General features: G+C 36.0%; 2 protein-coding genes across 3 annotated transcripts in view; one reads left to right on the forward strand and one right to left on the reverse strand.

Moving 5' to 3' along the window:
- Window positions 1-21,655, reverse strand: part of ITPRID2 (ITPR interacting domain containing 2) — a 424,384-nt gene that overhangs the window by 378,302 nt on the left and 24,427 nt on the right. The gene's annotated exons all lie outside the window — the stretch shown is intronic.
- Window positions 1-21,655, forward strand: part of CERKL (ceramide kinase like) — a 130,139-nt gene that overhangs the window by 95,570 nt on the left and 12,914 nt on the right. Inside the window, exons 5-11 of one of the 2 annotated variants that reach the window (XM_050750563.1) lie at window positions 6,719-6,861; window positions 13,963-14,037; window positions 14,795-14,972; window positions 15,050-15,109; window positions 15,847-15,872; window positions 15,968-16,076; window positions 18,897-18,993. In XM_050750563.1, the coding sequence (XP_050606520.1) occupies window positions 6,719-6,861; window positions 13,963-14,037; window positions 14,795-14,972; window positions 15,050-15,109; window positions 15,847-15,872; window positions 15,968-16,076; window positions 18,897-18,993 (688 nt within the window). The remainder of the gene's footprint in view (window positions 1-6,718; window positions 6,862-13,962; window positions 14,038-14,794; window positions 14,973-15,049; window positions 15,110-15,846; window positions 15,873-15,967; window positions 16,077-18,896; window positions 18,994-21,655) is intronic. The other variant, XM_050750564.1, reaches the window with a different exon arrangement.

Below are 21,655 nucleotides of genomic sequence, written 5' to 3' on the forward strand. Positions count from 1 at the left end.
TGTTTTTCAGAAATGCTTATTTATTTATTTTTTGGATGAGGAGAAAACAATAGCTGTTGAGAAAGAAAATGTGGTAAAACATGATTTTTCCAAAAGGAATCTAATTGAGGGAAGTAAATCTAGATAGCAATACTGTATAAGCATTGGGAATGAAAAATATGGGGTAAGAGATTACTTCAGAACTTTATACTTAGAGGTAAACAAAAACATTAATAGGCGTCATTTAGAACATTGTCTTACAAGTATACAATTTAAGAAAAGTCCTTGGGGGAATCATGCCCACCAACTACCTATTTGAATATGCTGCATAGTCCCTCACTAGGCCTCATGAGTACATGAAGGTAGCGGCATTGCAAATGAGTCCCTGCTTTCAAACTTGATTAGATCAAGAATGAGAATGAAGATATCACAGATATTAAACTTGGTCTTACACAGCAGCATTACAAAATGTTCTGCTGAATGCAGTATCTATCAATATGTTTTACTGGTATTTGTACTGGTTAAAGGGATGAAAATAACTTTTCAGAATGAAGAAAGACTATTGCTGAAGTGTAGTATAGTAATATTTTTCTCTTTACTTGAACATATTTAGTCCTTATTTATTTTTCATGGCAAGTGTTGTTATTTTTCAGTGTAGAGCTAAAAGATATATAGATTTTTCAGTTATTACTTACGTCTTACAAACCAAATAGTTTGGCCTAACCGTTATTTGAATTATGTAAGTGTTTCTAAACTCTAGGGCATGCTGATTTATTTCAGACTTACAGTAATTTAAAATTTCTACTGAAAGTCATCTTCTGTGTCCTAAAATTCTTTAGATCAGGGGTCCCCAACTCCCAGGCTGCAGACCAATATCAGGCAGTGGCCTTTTAGGAACTGGTAGGCACAGCAGGAGGAGTGGCGGAAGAGGGACCGTTTCCACCTGAGCTCCGCCTCCTGTCAGGTCAGCAGGAGCATTGGATTCCCGTAGGAGTGCGAGCCCTATTGTGAAATGGGCATGCAAGGGATATAACTGGGAATGCGAGGGATCTAGGTTGCATGCTTTTGATAAGAATCTAATGCTTGGTGATCTGAGGTGGAACAGTTTCATCCTGCAACCAAACCTCTCCCACCCCACCCCACCCCCCAGTCCATGGAAAAACTATCTTCCCACAAAAAAAGGTCCTTGGTGCTGAAAAGGTTGGGGACCACTTTCAATAGCTTATTTATTTTTGTGGGTTCAGTTTTCCCAGTAGAAGCTGATATGGTAGTTGGAGTAATTGTCTTAATAAAATGGCAATTGTAAGTCACTGTACTTAGAATTATATAGACAGATATATGAGGAGAATAATAGAAACAGTTTCTTCAGGTACTTCAAAGGAACAATTCTCTTGCAAGTAAAATTGTTTGAAAATAGAATATTCTACATTGGTGAGTTTTCTGTTCCTGAACCTGTTCTAAAGAGTGGCTAAAGGAAAATTTTGGGGGAAATTTATAGAAGAGGTACAGAGATGAGAGAAGGTTAACCTCAAAATGCTATGACATTTTGATGACAGACAGATTCACATTCCTTTAAGAACTTTAGCCTGAAGTACCTCCGTCTTACACTAGTGGAGCTATTCATAGGGAGTGATTAGGAAATCCCTAGCAGTTTGGTTTCTAGATACAGGCTGAGGAAGTTAAGAGCCAAAAAAGATTCTATGTATAGTATTTAGTAAAGCAAAATGATTTGGTAAGTAATGTTTCAGAAATGCTATTTGCTAAGATTTTGGAGTTTTATTTTTTTTAATGAGTTCCATATGTTTCTATGAGACATCTTGTGACATTTCTAAACCCAACAGAACAGTGTATCAGCACTTACCATAGCTGGTTCTCCACTGCAGTGTGTCCTAGGAAACACTCTCAGATCCACCGTTAAACCTTGTAAGAGCTTAAGATTCTATATCGCTCCCTATTTTACCAGGCAGGAGTAGGAAGTTTTATGAAGGAAAATAAAAGAATACCAGTTACATAGACTTGAAGCAGTAATACTTGCATTTGTAAGTGTGAGTATAGTTTTAAAAATCTGTAGATTTTATGCAATTGTAAATATATGAATTCCTTGCTATTATTTGTTTCACAATTTTAAAAAAAAATTGTTGAGTTATTTTTTCTCTTGTTCATTTCACCATTAATTAGACCCATAATGATCTAGACATTATTTGGATTATATTGACTTTTTATCAGATTGAACATATCTGTATTACTTAGTAAGGTAAAAAACAAAAACAAAAAAAAACCCTTTTCCAGAAAGAAAAAAACTGTGAATCAAAACTACAATAATATATTGAACATTTCATAGATGATGGGTTCATAGATAAGTATAAAAACATTCATTAAAAAAATCTTGGCCGGGCGCGGTGGCTCAAGCCTGTAATCCCAGCACTTTGGGAGGCCGAGACGGGTGGATCACGAGGCCAGGAGATCGAGAGACGATCCCGGCTAACACGGTGAAACCCCGTCTCTACTAAAAAATACAAAAAAACTAGCCGGGCGAGGTGGCGGGCGCCTGTAGTCCCAGCTACTCGGGAGGCTGAGGCAGGAGAACGGCGTAAACCCGGGAGGCGGAGCTTGCAGTGAGCTGAGATCCGGCCACTGCACTCCAGCCTGGGTGACAGAGCAAGACTCCGTCTCAAAAAAAAAAAAAAAAAAAAAAAAAATCTTTATCACTCTTTAAAAAAGGATATATTATCACCCAGTGGTTCTTTTCTAGACAGAATCATTCTGTTTGGAGTCCATGCAAGGAGTTTACTTATTTTAAAAACAAGATTTGTCACATGTAAAAACAAGATTTGTCACATGCAAAGTATGAGTTACTTGAAGGTTTAGGTTTTAGAGTGGCACAAGTGTGATTAACTCACATAAATTATTGAATATTTTGCTTTTTGCCTTTCTTGTAGTATTTAGACTCTTGTGGTATTTTTGTAAGAAGCTGTTGATGAAAAAAGCCAAACTGTAAAGTATTTAAAGAGGTTTATTTTGAGTCAAATATGAGTGACCACGGCCTATGACAGCCCCAGGGGGTCCTGAGAACATTTGCCCACAGTAGTTGGGTTACAACTTGGTTTTATACATTTTAGGGATACAGAAGTTATAGCCAAAGACATAAATCAATAAATGTAGGGTGGTATACATTGATTTGGCCCAGAGAGGTGGACATCATGGAGCTGATGGTGAAGGGCAGCTCACAGGTGAATTCAATGATTTTCTGATTGTCAGTTGGTTGATAAGCTTTGCTGAAAGATTAGAAGTCATCAGAAAGAAATTCTTGAGTTAAGATAAACAGGGTGGTGTAGGCTGGGCGCAATGGCTCACACCTGTAATCCTAGCGCTTTAGGAGGCCGAAGAGGGGCGATCACCTGAGGTCAGGAGTTTGAGATCAGTCTGGCCAACATGGCAAAACCCTGTTTCTACTAAAAATACGAAAATTAGCCGGGTGTGATGGCATGTGCCTGTAGTCTCAGCTACTCAGGAGGCTGAAGCAAGAGGATCACTTGAACCCAGGAGGCAGAGGTAGCAGTGAGCTGAGATTACACCATTGTTCTCCATCCTGGGCAACAGAGTGAGACTCCATGTCAAAATAAATAAATAAAATAAGAAATTATAAAAATAAAGATAAACGGAATTGTGGAATCACAGGTTCTTATTATATAGATGAAGCCTCCAGATATCAGGCTTCAGAGATAATAGATGGTCAATATCTCTTATCAGACCTTAAAGGGTATCAAACTCTTAGTTAAATCTCTCACGGATCAGGAAAAGACCTGGAAAGGGAAGGAGATTCTCTATAGAATGCAAATTTCTCCTGCAAATTATGGCTTTGCAGGGCCATTTCAAAATATGTCAACAAAATACATTTTGGGGTAAAATGCTTTGATTTCCTCTAGGGCCTGCTATTTGTTATTTAATGCTATACCAGAGTCAGGTTGGAGTTGGGGATCTTATTGCTACAAAGTCTGTTTTGTCAGTCTTACGATCTCCTTTTTTTTTTTTGAGATGAAGTCTCACCCTGTCACCCAGGCTGGAGTGCAGTGGTGCAATCTCGGCTCAGTGCAACCTCTGTCTCCCAGGTTCAAGCGATTCTCCTGCCCTAGCCTCCTGAGTAGCTGGGATTACAAGCATGCACCACCATGCTCAGCCAATTTTTTCTATCTTTAGTAGAGACGGGGTTTCACCGTGTTGGCCAGGATGATCTTGAACTCTGACCTGGTGGTCCGCCCTCCTTGGCCTCCCAAAGTGCTGGGCTTACATGCGTGAGCCATCACATCTGGCCTATGATCTACATCTTAATGTCAGTGCTGGTCAGTTACACCTAAACTCCAAAAGACAAGAGGGTATAAGGAGGCATATCTAACCTCCCTTCCTATTATGACCTGAACTAGTTTTTCAGATTTTCTTTGGGATCTTTGTGGCCAAGAGGGGAGGGTCCCTTCAGTTAGTTAGAGGGCTTAGAATTTTATTTTTGTTTTACAAAACTTATTTCCTAGGTTGAGACACTGTACGTGAACATGATCTTAATGACTGAATAGTTGTTAACATAAATAAATATATTTTTTTCTAACTCACTTAATTTCACATTGGTTCTACTGGTAAACTGTTTTTCAAAATAACAAAATTCTCATAAGGCTATTTTTATTAGGTTTAATATATACAAAAGGTATCTAATATATTGAATAATATTTCAGTTTCTAAGGCCAAATTGTCTTATTTCAAATCCCTGTTCTCTTACTTACTAGTGGTACAATCTTGAAAAAGTTTACTTAATCTTTCCATGTCTTAGTTTCCTAATCTGTAAATTGAGAGCAATAGTACCTATTGCTTAGTTATTTTTCCACTTAAATGAATTAATACATGGAGAATGCTAAGGAAAATATCTGATATATATATTATAGTAATTATTCACTAAATATTTCTTTATTGTTATAATTGTCATTTGTATTAGTTTCAAAAGATTTAACATAGAATGTATTAGGGCAAAATTTCAGGTGTTTCAGAACATGCTCATAGGGAGGCCACCTCTAATAACTCTAGTAAATGTTAACATATGCTTGATGCTATAACTGTATGCAGGATTCTAGGAGTTAAGTGTTCACATCCTATGTATATAAGGATCGAGTTCTTTGGTGCTAAATTAGATTTTTTGGGGTATGACTTCACATAGTCTTTGTGGTCATACCCATATGTCAACATTTAGACAGCCAGGGATCAAGTGTTACATTTAAGTTCATAGATTAGAAATCTCATAGAGATTTTCAAAATCAGGTAAATTTCAAATAAAAGCTTGGTTTTTTCATTTATAAAGATGAGACTGTTGCCTATTTTGCAGACTTCTGAGGATATAATAGAAATTAGTAAACATATTACCTGATATATAGTTTGTCCTTAGTAAATATCCTTTTTCTCTGACTAGGTGGTTGCATTGCAAACCTCTGGAATCAGTTTAGACGTAAGAATAAAACAGACCTAATCAAAAATGACATGGATCATATCTTGAGTCTTCTAACCAGAGTGGACTTGGATTGCCCAGGCTATGTGGAGCTGGTGGGATGCGGAAGATGGGGACTAGAGGGAATAGATGGCTGAGAGGAAGATGGTGGGAACAGACTAAAAAGACACTTTCAGCCTCCTGTTGCCACCCTCCAGAGCTTCCTAAACTTAGAGAACCAATAACTACTGCTGACTGTGGCCCATAGGCAGTTTCATCTGAAATACAATGTTTTTAAATGTATTGAATGCTAGGTGCTAGTATTTACAAATTAGGAGACGCAGCCTTAAATCAGAATCTCCGGCTTCTCTAGAAAAACCAGATCTGGTTCCATTAGGCCTCCTGCATGATGTGAGTGGGCCACAGTGAAGAAGAGGCTGCACCTTTGGATTGAGCCTACTCTTCCATTCCTGCTGGGCCCTTGTAGTGCTTGAGTTGTGACATGTGCTTTCACTGAGGCAAAAATCCACTTTCCATTGTGTAAATTGGCGACATTTTGATACATAAAAGTATTTTGCATCCTTTGAACACAAATGATTATGAAACGAATTTCTAGTATCTTATGTGTTACTTTCATGGATTCCACTCCCATAGGCTACTTAACATAAAGATTTAAAAAATATACTAGTAGTACTATCTAGGATCAAAGACTAATAATATTAAATCTAGAAGTACCATATAGCACTAATATCAAGGAGATGAAATTCAGGTCAGGCTTGTAATTACTACATCCATATACTAATGATAATTAGCATTTTCTTAAAGCTTCATATTCTACATGATTTTTATTGCTATCTGTCTTTTCAGAGCTTTATTGAGAATTAGCAGGATTTTATGACTTTAGCTGGTGTTAGTTAAATGAATTGCAGATGACAGTATTATTAACAAAAAATGAGAATGATATGCTTTTGGATGTTAACAGAGCAAAACGCTGGTCAGATGTGAGTTAACATGTTCAAATGTTTTCATACCTCTTAACACACTTAAAGCTATTTTGTCTATGGGGAATTATCCAGCTATTATATTTGTGAAGTAAACTTAACTGTGTAGCATTTGTGTCTTACCCATTGACACATATTAACATGTTTGAAGGTACATGTGAGCAGTCATGCACATAGACTACAAATTAGTAAACTATTTTGAAGTCTAGATTTCATGAATTATTACCAATCATATTGAAGCATTGCCTTCTTTGCTTAATTTATATTTTTCTAGTGTTGTCTGTGTTGGTGGAGATGGATCTGCTAGCGAAGTAGCCCATGCTTTGCTTCTGAGAGCCCAGAAGAATGCTGGGATGGAAACAGACCGAATCCTGATTCCTGTCAGAGCACAGCTTCCACTTGGCTTAATACCAGCAGGCAAGGGAGTGGCTACAGATTTATTAAACTGACCCTTCTCCCTCTTTTCCTTTCTTATTTGCTAACCTAGACAGCACAACACAGAATTAATGAACGGACTTTGAAAGATCCAGACTTCTGGCGTCCCCACTAGCAAATGTGAGACTTTTTACAAGTCATTTAATCTCTTTGTGCCTTATTTTTCTACTCTATAGAATAGGGATCACAGATATATTACTCACTTTATTACAAGGTTATTGCAGTACTAACCTTTGGATTAAAAAGGGGTTTAATATAGATAAACCATCAGTATATGGAATGGTTATTATTCTCCCTTCCCATAAAAAGATCTAATGATTACACAGTACGAAGCAGGAAGTTTCAAAACAGGGCCCCTCCAGTCTAGCTTCTTATAATTCCATATGAGGTGAATATGGTAACTTGCATAACTGAAGTATAACCAGATAACCTTGAGAATGCCAAAATTACTTGTGACTGGAAGGAGGATAAGGTTTGGAAGGGTGAGATTCTTAATGGCAAGGCTTTTTAATCTTTCTACTCACTGCCATTTTTCAGCATCTAGAATAGACTATGCCACAGTGATGCTCAGTGAAGCCTATTAAGTGAATACATGTAAAGAAGACTTTATATAGTAAATGATACTTGGATTAGGCCTTAAAATGGGTTGGAGCTGGCCTGAAAAGGTAAGAAGGAGTTATTTTCTTGGCTGCAGAAGTAATAAAGCAAAGGCAAAACCCAGGAGTGTTTGAGGAATAGTGAAAAGGCCATTCAATGGAAGATAATGGTATCAAAATAGGCCCAACCATGGAGGCTCCTGCATGCCACAGTAAGGGCTCTGAATTGTATTTCATCAGCAGTAGGGAATAATGGGATGTTTCAGAGCAAGGGGGCAACCTGATTGGAGCTTGTTCAAGGATTCATTTTGCCTCACTGTGTGGAATGATTAGAGGATGGGGGCAGGAGAAAGTAGAGGTCAGAGACAGGGAGAACCGTTAGAGCAACACTGTGATCCAGAAAAGACGAAAACATCATTCAAAAACTGATTGTATTACACAGTCACTCATTCCAAATAATTTAAATAAATGATAGTGAAGGAAATTATTCATTTTAAAAAGTCATACATTATCACTAAAAAAAAGCAGAATATTTTCCACTCTGATTATAGAAAATAATGCACATGGTTGAAAAATTCATATTTTGATAACTTTATTCATTTAGTGTGGATTTTAGTATACTTAGTATTGTTGATAAGTTGACAGAGCATAAGATATTCAAATGCCCTTTTAGAGTGTAAAGTCTTTCAGAAAAGTCAGAATTTAAAAGAAGAGAGAGATTCAGAGATAATCTGATAATTCTAGAGTATATAGGAAAACCTAAAATGGTTTCTAAGTAGAAGACAACAAGAAAATTTTGACTCAGAGAGAAAAATGATGCATTTTGGGCCATCTTTTCATGACATTTTATTTCTTGACCTTTTTATTTTACTTTAGTAGTTCTGACTATAATGGTGGAAACTTTCCACCATTTCCCTCCATGCAAAGTGGATGTGCTTAGGACACTTCATTAGTACTTAAATTCCTGAGGTCATTCATTGACTGCCATACATCAGAAATAGAAAGATGGGTGTCCCTACAGGTATGCATTTGACATAAATTTGGTGGTTGGCTATAAAAACTGGTGGTTATTCTTATGTTTTTAGTATGTAATTCAGATTTTATAAAGGAATAGCATTGAGTTTTATCACTATTATAATTTTTAAGAGTATTTCTGATTTGGGGAGCATTTTATGTATTCTTTGGATATTTGTAGTAATGCCATTTTAACATGTCTTATTTAGAAGACACAGTATGCTGCCAAAACTCTGGTCATTGTATAGGAGTTCTAGCATTCTAATTCTGTCTAATAGGAGGGGAAAGTCATGTATGGGATATGTTTAATATGAGGACTCTATGCCTAGTCAGGGCTTTTGATAGAGAATGGGAACAAGAACAAGGCAGGAAATTTTCAAGCTGAACATGAGGAGACAGTGTGCCTTTGAAGCCATTTGCCTCCTGGAGAGAGACACCCAGAGGGAGAGTGTTTAGTAAATTAATCCACTGAGCCAACAGACTAAGCCACTGAATTATGGTCAGACTCAAATGGATCAGATGTGGGGAAGCCTGTATTTGAACTGCTGGCCATTAGGAATGGTGTTTGTTGCTATGGGAACTGGTACTAAGGAACTATACTGAGAGAATCTGATTAAAGGGGGAGGGGGAATGGAGAAAAAAGCCTGAGAGGACATAAAAATAAAAAAGCAATCCAGTTGTTGTAAAACAAGGCTCAATCCACATACTGATGGCTGTGAACCATATATTCCTATAGAGTTTGCATAAATAAATTCATGCTTTCCAATTAATTTGAGGAGAATAAAATATTGCCGAGGGACTGTTAATTTCTATGATATTTCAGGCAAAGAACCAAAGTGTAGGTGCCGTTTTCATGAGAATTTTAGATATGCTTGACTAGGAAGTCATTACATCACATTTATCTGTTTGGATGTGGGAGACATTAACAGCCTTATGAATATTCATGGTGTCTGGTTAATTAAGTTAATTGTTCTGCAGAAGTGCTTGCACTTCCAAGGACAATTTTTTTTTTTTTTTTTTCGCCTCCGTAGTTTCTCTCTGGTATTTCATCAGTAATTCTTTACATGAACTGCTACTTCTGTCCTTACTTTTTGTATTTGGAACATTTTAGCAGCTCTCGGGAGGGAGTGGTGGGCAAAGTTTCTGGTAGTGTTAAGAAAAATAACTTTCAGGCTAATTAAAATGTTTACCTTGAGGTAGAACATTTATAGCTTTTGTGAGAACATTAAACTTACACCATTGTTATTTATGTGAGCAGCATGTTCTTTTGGCATGTAGACATCTTTTCAAATAGAGTACAGTTTCCTGAAACAAAATGTAATCCATCTTTCAGATTATCCCAACAAAATATGTAACAAGCTATCATTTTGCAATCTTACATATACTTTCTCATAAACTTTCCTTTTTTCTTCAGAGTGTCAAAAACCACATTTAAAGACTGAGGTTCAGATTAATGAGTAGTCAATGACTAAAATAATTTTCTGACTTCTAGTCATGTCCGTTATCACTGCCAGCTTCTACAGAATTTAGAGGAAAGTTGCAAAACCTGAGAAGACATGAACAATTTTTAAAGCCATCTCTAGCATTCTAAAGAAAATTTGTACTTGGGCATACTCAGCATACTTCAAACTCACAGAGAATAAATGGTCTATATTTTCTTAAGTCATGATATGTGTCATTCTCTATTGCACGTGACATTACATTATGTTTTTTAATAGCCTTTCTAGAGGAATGCTTTTATGGTCTACTCCTAATTAACCATGGTAATGGAGGAAATGTGTTTCATGGAGTACTATGATCCATCGATAATCCTAAATATCTCACTCTAATTATGTGGACTCCTCCAAAACCTTTACCACAAATCTGATTGGGAAGCACAATGGATTGACTTGTTTCCTCCTTTTCTCTCAATCCATTCCAGATTTATTAGCAATTAGATGGTCAAAGGGCAGGCTGTAGAGGGCCACAAGATCATTGGAAAGGCCTGGATAAAGATCCACTGAGTAACAGGTTTCTATACTACTTGTTTTCAAAACTTAGGGTCCATAGACTCACCTTGTGAACTTGCTAAAACAGATATCTGGGTCCTCTCTCCTCCAAACACATTCTGATTCCATGAGTTGGAGGTAGAACCCAGGAATGTACGTTTTTAACAAGCTCCCAGGTAATGATGCTGCTTGGACCATGCATTCCAGAGAAGTTTCTCACCAAGTCACTGTGCATACAAACCACCTGGGGATCTAATAAATTGCAGACTCTGATTCAGTGTGTCTGGAATGGGGCCTGAGAGGCAACATTTTAAAAATATTTGTTTACTTTCATTCATACTTCTATTACTGTTTTAATACCCATTATCCTTATTTTTAAATGGACAAAAATTATATATATTTATTATGTACAATGTGATGTTTTGAAACACGTATACATTGTGAAATGGCTAAATAAAGATAAACATGCATAAAATTGATATAATGATCACATACTGATTTTACATTGAGAACACTTAAACTCTCTCTTAGAAATTTCCAAGTATATAATACATTGTTACTTAACTATTGTTTTAGCCTGTTCTCATGCTGCTATAAGGAGATACCCAAGACTGGGTAATTTGTAAACGAAAGAGGTTTAATTGACTCACAGTTCAGCATGACTGGGGAGGCCGCAGGAAACTTACAACCATGGCGGAAGGCAAAGGAAGAATCAAGGCACATTCTTCACAAGGTGGCAGAAAGGAGAAATGCTGAGTGAAGTGGGGAAGAGTCCCTTATAAAACCATCAGATCTCATGAGAACTCACTATTACAAGAACAGCATGGGGGAAACCGCCCCCATGATTCAGTTACTCCTACCTGGTCTCTCCCTTGACATGTGGGGATTATAATTCAAGATGAGATTTGGGTAGGGACACAAAGCCTAACCGTATCAACTATAGTCACCAAGTTGTATAACAGATCTCTTGAATTTATTCCTTTTAACTGAAAGTTTATATCCTTGACCAGTATCTCCCCAATCCTTCCCACCCATTAGCCCCAGTAACCACCATTTCACTGTTTGCTTTTATGAGTTTAAGTTTTTCAGATTCTACATAAAAGTAAGATCATGTGGTATTTGTCTTTCTGTGTTTGTCTCATTTCATAATGCCCTCAGGTTCATCTGTGTGTTGTAAATGACAGGACCTCTTTAATGCCAAATAGTATTCCATTGTGTATATAAACAAGCTGATTGTCCCTAATCTGAAGGCCTAAAATCCAAAATGCTACAACATTAGAAATTTTTGAGTGCCAGTATGATGCCACAACTGGAAAATTCCACACCTCATGTGATGGGTAGCAGTCAAAGTACAGTCAAACCTTTGTTTCATATAGAAAAATATTTTAAATATTATGTAAAATTATCTTCAAGCTATGTGTATAAGATGTATAAAACTTTTATGTTTAGACTTGGGTTCCACCCCCCAGATATCTCATTACACCAACAGTGTAAAAGTCTTCCTATTTCTCCACAGCCTTGCCAGCATCTATTGTTTCCTGACTTTTTAATAATCACCATTCTGACTGGTGTGAGATGGTCATTGTGGTTTTGATTTGCATTTCTCTGATGGTCAGTGATATTTAGCTTTTTTAAAAATATATATATATATGTTTATTGGCCACGTAAATGTCTTCTTTTGAAAAGTGTTCATCCCCTTTGCCCACTTTTTGATGGAATTGTTTTTTTCTTGTAAATATGTTTAAGTTCCTTATAGATTCTGGATGTTAGACCTTTGTCAGATGGGTACATTGCACAATTTTTCTCCCATTCTGTAGGTTGCCTGTTTACTCTGATGATAGTTTCTTTTGCTGTGCAGAGATAGTTTTCTTGATTTCTTTTTCAGATAGTTGTAAGTGTACAGAAATGCTACTGATTTTTGTATGTTGATTTTGTGTCCTGCAACGTAACTGAGTTTGTTTATTAGCTCTGACCATTCATGGAGCCTTTAGGGTTTCCTAAATAAATGAGATCGTGCCTACAAACAAAGGCAATTTAGCTTCCGTCTTTATGATTTGGAAGCCTTTTATTTCTTTCTCTTGCCTAATTGCTCTGGCTAGAACTTCTAGTACTATTTTTATGAGAGTGGTGAGAATGGGCATTATTGTCTTCTTGAGGTACAAGACATTGTTTCTCAACTCATGCAAGTCATTTTAATAAGCACTCAAGTATTGTCATTCCTGCTTGACAGTAGGCCATATTTTGAGTAACAAGGGTCACAGCATAACTTGCCTTTTGGTGAATCAGTTGGAACCAGCTTGCCAGTTCATTACAATAAACTTTTCTTTGCATTGGTATTACTAAAAGTAATTGTGCTTATTTATTATTAATAATTAAATATGTTTATTCTTAGTTACCTAAAAAATTATGATTTTAATGACCTCTTGGTTGATAATGGCTAAGCTGCCTCAGCTTCTCCAATTTAGTAACCCAAGTACATATCAGTTCGAAGTAACACAAATGGAAGCAATTATGTATGATCACATAGAAATGCTTCTGATTAGCAAAATCCAGAGGACTGGTCTTTGCCTTGATAACCGGAACACACCACATCCATGCTTTCACAGCTCTTGGCTTTTACTGGGCTTGTTATATTTTTTAATTCAAGAAAAATTGTAGCTTCATTCATTCTGTTCTTAATAATTTTAAATTCTCTTTAGCCTCCTGGGAATGGGAGGGGCTAGCTGGTATTGTCCCCTGTATCTCAGATTTCAGTCACACATAAACATTAAAGGGGCCTGACTTGGGGAGCTCTTTGCCTCTGTGGACTGGTGGGGAAAATCCAGGTGTGTCTTAAATTCTAATAATCACAAAAATCAGAAATCATAATGTTTCAAATACAAATCTTCATACATGGAAAATACAATGGAATTAAACATTTTCTTCAATGTAGGAGACATTTGTGAGATAACAGGGGATTCTCATTTGGCTAAGAGCTTACCTCTAAGACTCATTAAATGTATTTAGAGCATATTTTTTGTAGCTTGTAGTTATTTTATTTTTCTGAGTTATTATTTGGATTATTTTCTCTTTTATTTATGTATGCATTTGTCTCTGCTCCCCAGAGGCATCCTTTTGCTGTTGATCCTCATTTTGGCATTGAAGCTAAAAACCCATTCATTAAGGTTGGATGGAGTGGGCTTTGATATAGCTAGCATTTGGGAGGTAGAAAATAGACATTCGTGATCAAAGAAGCTGTAAGCGGTTACTATAAACTATTTTTAAATTCCTAAGTAATTTAAATATTCAAATAATTGTGTAGACATTTGATGTGCATCTATAGTGTGAATAAGAACTTCTAATATTCACATTAACTTTTCTGATTTTATAAATTCTCATTTATTTTTCATCTGAACATTGCAGAATGACATCTATATAAAGTAAGAGCAAATGTTAATTGAACACATTCTACTCTGATAGTGCATGTTTTAAAATTGCTTTGGCAGGATCTACCAATGTACTGGCACATTCTCTTCATGGAGTTCCTCATGTGATAACTGCAACGTTGCACATTATAATGGGTAAGAATTCTTCCAAAGCAGTTCACATTTTATAAGGAAATTTTGATTTATATAAGGAAGGCTATCTTATTTCCATCAGACTTTAAAGAAAAGCAGGTTCTTTGTCTCTTAAAGTAGAGAAATGTTTGACTAAAAGATAAAAAAGTAGTGCTTCACTATGTGGACTGCCTGTCTTTTCAAAATACTTGCTTTGTAAAGAGCAGTAAACTAAGTTTTACTATAATCTCTATAGAAAAAGAATGTAGTGTGCTCAAAATAATTTTATAACCAGATGAAGAAAATTAATGCATACTCCTTAAGTATATCCAACACTGTTGTAGGACTGTACCAAGGCTCTAGGACTAGGATTATGTTATTAATGAAAAAACATACCAGAAAAAAAATTTCAGCCAGTGTATGTCTATAGATATTTTATTATCCCAATTAGTAGAAAGCATATAAGCTCAGGTGTATGTAATACCAAACTACTGCTAAATCTAAGTTTACCTTGCCCATCTACTTTTCTTTGACCATGTTTCATAGAAATAGCAATAAGCTGAAAAATTTAGTACTCTGTGTTTCTTCACTAGCACCTGAACAAGTTAAAAAGGGTAATTGTTGTAGTTACAGATAAAGGGAACTGAAGAGAAAGTAAGGATGTTCATGGTCTACTGTACCTTGAGATAGTCTCCTATAAGCCAATAAATATGCTCTCTTATATTTGCTGTTTTGATACAAGTCCTATACTCACTGACTAATATTTAATATAATATTCAAGGGCACGTAGAGCTGGTCGATGTCTGCACCTTCAGCACCGCTGGCAAGCTTCTTCGCTTTGGGTTCTCAGCCATGTTTGGCTTTGGTGGAAGAACTTTGGCTCTGGCAGAAAAATATCGATGGATGTCCCCTAACCAACGGAGAGATTTTGCTGTTGTTAAGGCACTGGCAAAACTTAAGTAAGTCTTTTTCTTAAACCAATAATTTTGTATCCCAGGTTCAATGACTGTTAATAACAAATTTCATTATATTTTAGGGCAGAAGACTGTGAAATATCATTTTTACCATTTAACAGCTCTGATGATGTGCAAGAAAGGTAGGTAAAAACTCAATGTAATACAGATAACCTGTATCTTTCTTTAAAGCATAAAACATTCTGACAAACAATTGATCAGACTTACGATCTTTGGTTATTTTTCTAACACGGTAGTAAAGAATATAGAATCACAGACTCTTACAGGTCTTAGTAAGCAAACAACCACTTGCTCAGCCTTTTTCTCTTCTTCCTTCTTTCTTTCCTCCCTTCCTTCCTGCTCTGTCCCTCCCTCCCTCCCTCCTTCCCTTCTCTTTTTCCCTTCCTTTCCCTTTTCTTTCATTTATTTTTTTCCTTTTTCATTTCCTTCTTTTCCTTTTTCCCTTTCTTTCCTTTTCCCTTTTCTTTTGCTATTTATTGAGTGCCTATTATATGCCAGGCACTTTGAATACAACAATGCATCAAAAAATGAACAAAACACACAGTTTTGTCCCTCATGATAATTTTGGTCTAGTGTGTAATATAAATATTAAAGCCATACTAAAGAAGGGTTATAGTCTTTAAAGAAATAGTAAATTATTGTTCCTTATAATACTAGTTTATCTTTAAATGAATCAACACATTATGTTGGCAGCAATAAAATTGTACACGTTTTTACTTACTATCTAATCAAAGAAAGTAACATATGTAATGATGAGTTCACTAATTTTCTCATATTTAATCGATTTGTGTGTGCGTGTGTGTGTGTGTGCGCGCGCGCGCATTACCTGTTTTATAGCTTTGTTTTTTCTTTCCTTTAGGAGGGCACAGGGATCTCCCAAATCTGGTGAGTACAAAAGTATCTCCTTGAGAACTGTGCCAGGTTCTGTTGATATTTTGCTCTGGTGAGGGAAAATAACCAATCACTCTCATTACCTTTAGACTGTAATGATCAATGGCAAATGATCCAGGGTCAGTTCTTGAATGTCAGCATTATGGCAATTCCTTGCCTGTGTTCAGTGGCACCTAGAGGCTTGGCACCTAATACCAGGTTAGTAAGCATTTTTATTGAATTGTTGATACATTTCTTATAGACCATTTTTTTCCAGGATATCCAATTAACTGTTGGTTAGCTAGAAACTTAACTGGTAGTTTATCTTTGTATATTAGAGAGTCTAAGGGATTTGTCATCACAGTAGGTTGGGAACAATTGTTGAACTAGAATAATTATCAGATAATCATTGACTATTTAAGGTCACTGAGGCTAAAATATTTCCTAAGTTTCATTGATATAATTTTATGCCTACTTTGCTTGATTTATTCATTTAGTGGTGGAGAACATTATATTAAATGCTGATATTTCTTGTGAATGTCTTTGCTTTCCAACTTTAATGCAAACATAAACATCCTTAGCATGAAAAATCACATATATGTATATTTGATACTGTATTAGTCAGTTTTCATGCTGCTGATAAAGACATACCCGAGACTAGGTAATTTACAAAAGAAAGAGGTTTGATGGGCTTACAGTTCCACGTTGCTGGGGAGGCCCCACAATCATGGTGGAAGATGAAAGGCACATCTCACATGGCAGCAGACAAGAGAGCTTGTGCAGGGAAATTCCTATTTTTAAAACCATCAGATCTCATGAGACTTATTCATTACCATGAGAACAGCACAGGAAAGACCCACCCCTTGATTCAATTATCTCCCACCACGTCCCTCCCACAACACATGGGAATTATGGGAGCTACAAGATGAGATTTGGGTGGGAACACAGAGCCAAACCATATCAGATACCTTTAGTCAAAAGAAACATTTCAGTTCTTTTTAATGTGAATAGTAGTGCATATCAATCTCCTGCCCACATTTTCAATGGAATGAAATGTGAGACGTCTTATATATATCTTTTTATCCATAGGATATAGACATTCCTTCTCTTGCACATTCTTCTTAAGCAGCTGTCCATTATGGGGCTGAAAATATTTCTTTCCTAAATCCAATCCTGTAGAGCGTAGGAGAAAGGATCACGTGTGCTGTGAAATATAGCCAATAAACAGGGAAATATTCAAAGTTAGAGAAGAAAACAGAAAAACTGCAAACTTGGATATTGAAAACCCAGATGGCAAGGTCCTCATTAATTACATCTAGTGCTAAAACTTGAAAGGAGTATTTTGAACCTTGTGTGATTTAGAAATTGAGCCTGGTGGTTTTCCCCCACACCCTCAGAAATCCTAGATAGCTGTGTGCTTTTGTAATGTAGTTTCCCTGACTAAACTTGAAGACGTGGCTAGCTGACCAAGGAGCTATGTTTGGCAGGACTTGAGACAATGTTTATCTAACCCTGCTTGTTCAAGGACCTTCTTGGGAGGGTATACCTCTTCTGGGAGCAGTTGATTCATAGCTCCTTCAAAGCCACTCCGTAAATGTTCAGCTTGACTAGGATTCCACTGCTGACTTTCCAGGCTTAATCAGTATTGATGAATTTTTCAGAGAAGGATGACTAATTAGAGATTTCTTCTGTGGTTTATACTCACAACATGCCATCTTTGCAAAGGCCTTTCGATCAAGACTCACTTGACCAGAGATTTTTTTCAGAAATGTAGCTTCTGATGATTCAGGATGATTGAACAGGAGATTTCACTTTCTGCTTTTCCCCCCACCATGATAAATAATAATTTATGTTAAAGTATCTCAGTGCCAATTGCCAATAGGAACTAATATTCTTATATTCTAAGTATTCTAAGAGTAAATATGTTCATAGATGTGAGACATTTAAAGCAGTGTCAGCCAGTATGTTGTGTTTCTATTTCAAGTAAAGATTGCAAAGCAGGCATAGGATAATGCTTTTAATGTTTACAAAATTACGCAATTAAAAAAAAAGATGCACAGTAACACTACCATGAATGTTTTGGTGCTGTTTATTTTTAATTGGGAAGAAGCAGCATGATGGAAAGAGTGCTGAGCACCTGGGGTATTGGTGCTGATGACCATTTTTTCTCCGTGTGCCTTTGAACAAATTACTTAAACTTGGAGTTGTCTTTTTTTCTTCTATGTGAAATGAGTGAATGATGAGATAATCTCTAAGGTCCCTTATAGCTCTGACCTAAGCTTCCATAAGATACTAAGAGCTCTTTTTTTATTTTGTTGTTAGATTAACTTCATGTTTGCACTGAAATCAAGCTAGAAGTCATTTGTATGTATTTCTGCAAACTGCCTTCTATAGCTTGATGCATTTGCAAGTGGCTGTTTTGGCACTAAATCACACCTCTGAATTTTCAGTCTCATATATTGGATGGAACAGTTATGCAAGATTAAAATGTTCAGTCATTTAACTGAACATGTGTGGCAGCATTTGTTCACTCCATTTCATCCATCCAAAGGCCACTTTGATTTATTTCATTTCCTATGTCACTTAGACCTTCTGTCCATAAATAAATATTTAAATCACACTTTAGATTTTAGAAAATGTTGAGCTATTTGTTACACCACTTGTGCATATTAACTATTCTATAATACATCTTTTAACAACATAGTTTCACATTTAGAGTTTCTAATTACATTGTATTTTAAATTATGTCTTGATATGTGAGTAGGAAGCTTGATGGTTTGTTTGTAAAATGCTCTAATGTAAGAGCTTATTGAGAAGGAAGCCAATGATTTAATAAAACTCATTTGAAAGCCTGCATCATTTAAAAAATAATAGCAAGATACGGTTTATGAATTTTAGGTAAATGTAACATGGTGATTTATCTGTCTTGTCCAATACTTTCAATAAACAGTATACTTGTTATAAGGAACAGTGTGTCATAATTTTTGGTATAATCTCTCAGTAAACTTCTTAATGTCTAATAGAAATATTTAATTTCAGATTAAATAATGGAAGTATGGCTCTTATAATTGCCCGAAACACTTCTCGGCCAGAATTTATAAAACACCTGAAAAGATATGCCAGTGTAAAAAATCAGGTATAGTAAATTCTTTTTGTTACTTATTTGTAAAGCTATTAATCATGTAGAAGAAGATGCTACAAGAGTTGACATCGAGTCCTGCCTCATAAGAAGGTTTTATTTTCTTCTGAATATATTAAACTTTTTTTCCAATCTGTTTCATCCAAATTTTGAAAAGCATCCACCAGTATTAATATAGATTGGCCTTTTTTGAATGATGAATTAGTGGTTATGTATATATAACCACAAAGATAAAATAAGAAATGTAGTGTTATCTTGCAATGTGAAGTAAATTAAAGATAAAATTACATACTCAGGCTGTTCTTCAGAATGAAAAGAAGTGAAACTTGAGAGTGTAGCCTTCTTGATATTATGGCAGCAGACTTTCTAAAGTTATGATCTTTAGATCTTCCTGACATTTGTTTGCATATCTGCGTATGCTCATTGATTGAAATAGATCTGTAGATATGTATTTAAAAATATGAGACTTTTATATAAATATTCATTCAAAATGAGGATGTGTGAAGATATATATTTCCACTTAAGTCATTTGCTTTAAAAAGAAACAGTATTACAAACCATATTATTTTGGCAGATATTTTGACCTGATTATTAGGAAAATGATCCTAGAAATATGTGAATTTCTGAAATTGTGAGTCTTTCAAGTACATAGGTATGGTTGTAAAACCCTATAGTTTCACACTTTTTGTTTTTTTTTGAGATAGAGCCTCACTGTGTTGCCCAGGCTGGAGTGCCATGGCGTGATCTTGGCTCACTGCAACCTCCAGCTCCTGGGTTCGAGTGATTCTCCTGCCTCAGCCTCCTGAGTAGCTGGGATTACAGGCTCACGCCACCACGCCCAGCTAATTTTTACATTTTTAGTAGAAACAGGGTTTCACCATGTTGGTCAGGTTGGTCTTGAAAGTCCTGACCTCGTGATCTGCCCACCTCGGCCTCCCAAAGTGCTGGGATTACAGGCGTGAGCCACCACGCCCGGCCCACACATTCTTGAAGTTATAAAATGGTGCTTGGATATAGTTGGGAGAGCACAGATGGGAGGAGGAGGAGGAGAGTAAACCCAGCCAATGACTGGCAGCTGAACCTTGCTTATGTACCATAGCCATTGCAAGTCTCTCTATTTTTGCCTCATTATATTTTCAAACTTTCTTAGGTCATCTTCATGAAGTTTGATCTTCTGTCTATAACATTATTTGATCCTCATGTATTGAACAACTAAGTGGGCTGCTTAGGAATGTAAATCATAAAAAAATTAGATACAGTCCCACTTCCTTATATGTCAAAGTAGATCAGCAGAGATAATGTAGGTTGTGAGCCTGTGTAACAACTTTATATATGTGTTTGGGTGGAATATGGAGACTTACTGATTTTTCAAAGGAATGTATGCATTTTCACATTTTACTAAATTTCTAAACGTTAAAATCAATTTTTAAAAAACCCAAAGCACTATATATTCATTGCTGTTTTTAAGTCAGAAAATAGAAACAAGAAAATGATTTTAAGCACTCAAAATTCCATGTTCCTCAGGATAAGTATCGATACATTGGTAGAAGTTTTTCCAAATCCTTTTTTATTACATAAATGAGAAGTTAAGTGACTATTAACCTCATTCATGTACCCCTATTTGAGAACTTAAATCGTCTTAACCTATTAATGTAACCCTGAGAAGTTCTGTACTTATTTTGGGGAGGTGTATGTTGCACAAACCGTTTATGGAAGATCTCTTTTGAAATTGCCCATGGGGCAAATCTCTTAGGCAAGTTTTGTAAACTTTTTTTTTTTTTTTTAAATCAATATACCTTTCTTCTGATTTTAAAAGCAGTGGTTGCCTTACACATAAAGACAGACATACAGAAAATAATACAAATCTGTGTCGATAGGAAGATGCCTTCTAAAAGAGATAATATTATGCAGGATTTATCATATTTTCTCATGTACTCTACCAGGCATATCTTGCTTTTGACACAAGAAACAGTTGCCAGTGTGTGATTCACTGGCCTTAACTCTGATTTATTTATCAACTTTCAAAAATTAAAATCCATGCTATTTTTTTTTTTGCAAATAATTCTAAAATATTTTGTATAGTGTATATAGTAAGAATAATTAGGTTGATTCCCAGGGTGACTGCTTTCAAGCAATGTTAATTTGATCTGTTAATTATCTACACAGGTGTGTGTATTTAGGCTCTTTCCTTCATGGTGACATTAAAAATGTGAATTTATATAAATTTTGTAAGATTATGAAAATCAGATCTATGTAAAAATCATATCTACTGCATAATTCGTAGCAGTGCTGGTATTCAGGAAGGAAAATATGACAATTCAGTTTAAGGAGAGTAACATCTGCTTCTCTGAACCATGTTTACCAGGTTAAATAAGCGAGCGTTACTGTATAACACTGTAAAACAGATTGAAACCACCATGTGCAGAGTGGCTCCTGTTCCTTCCCCATCTCTATGTAAAATTAGATAGAGGGTGAACATTACCCTTCAAAGTCCTTGCAGCTCCATCCTATTGCTTTGCCCCCCTTCTCACTGTCCACACTTTTCTCTTTCATTGTGACCATTTTTGGTAGGGAGTTTATAACCTTAAATGTGAGTGCTTCCCCCAGGATTTGTTTACAGCGCTCTCGTCGTCTTAGGATGCCCTCTCCTGGATGGCCT

This window comes from Macaca thibetana, chromosome 12, assembly GCF_024542745.1.
Source record: "Macaca thibetana thibetana isolate TM-01 chromosome 12, ASM2454274v1, whole genome shotgun sequence".
NCBI lineage: Eukaryota > Metazoa > Chordata > Mammalia > Primates > Cercopithecidae > Macaca > Macaca thibetana.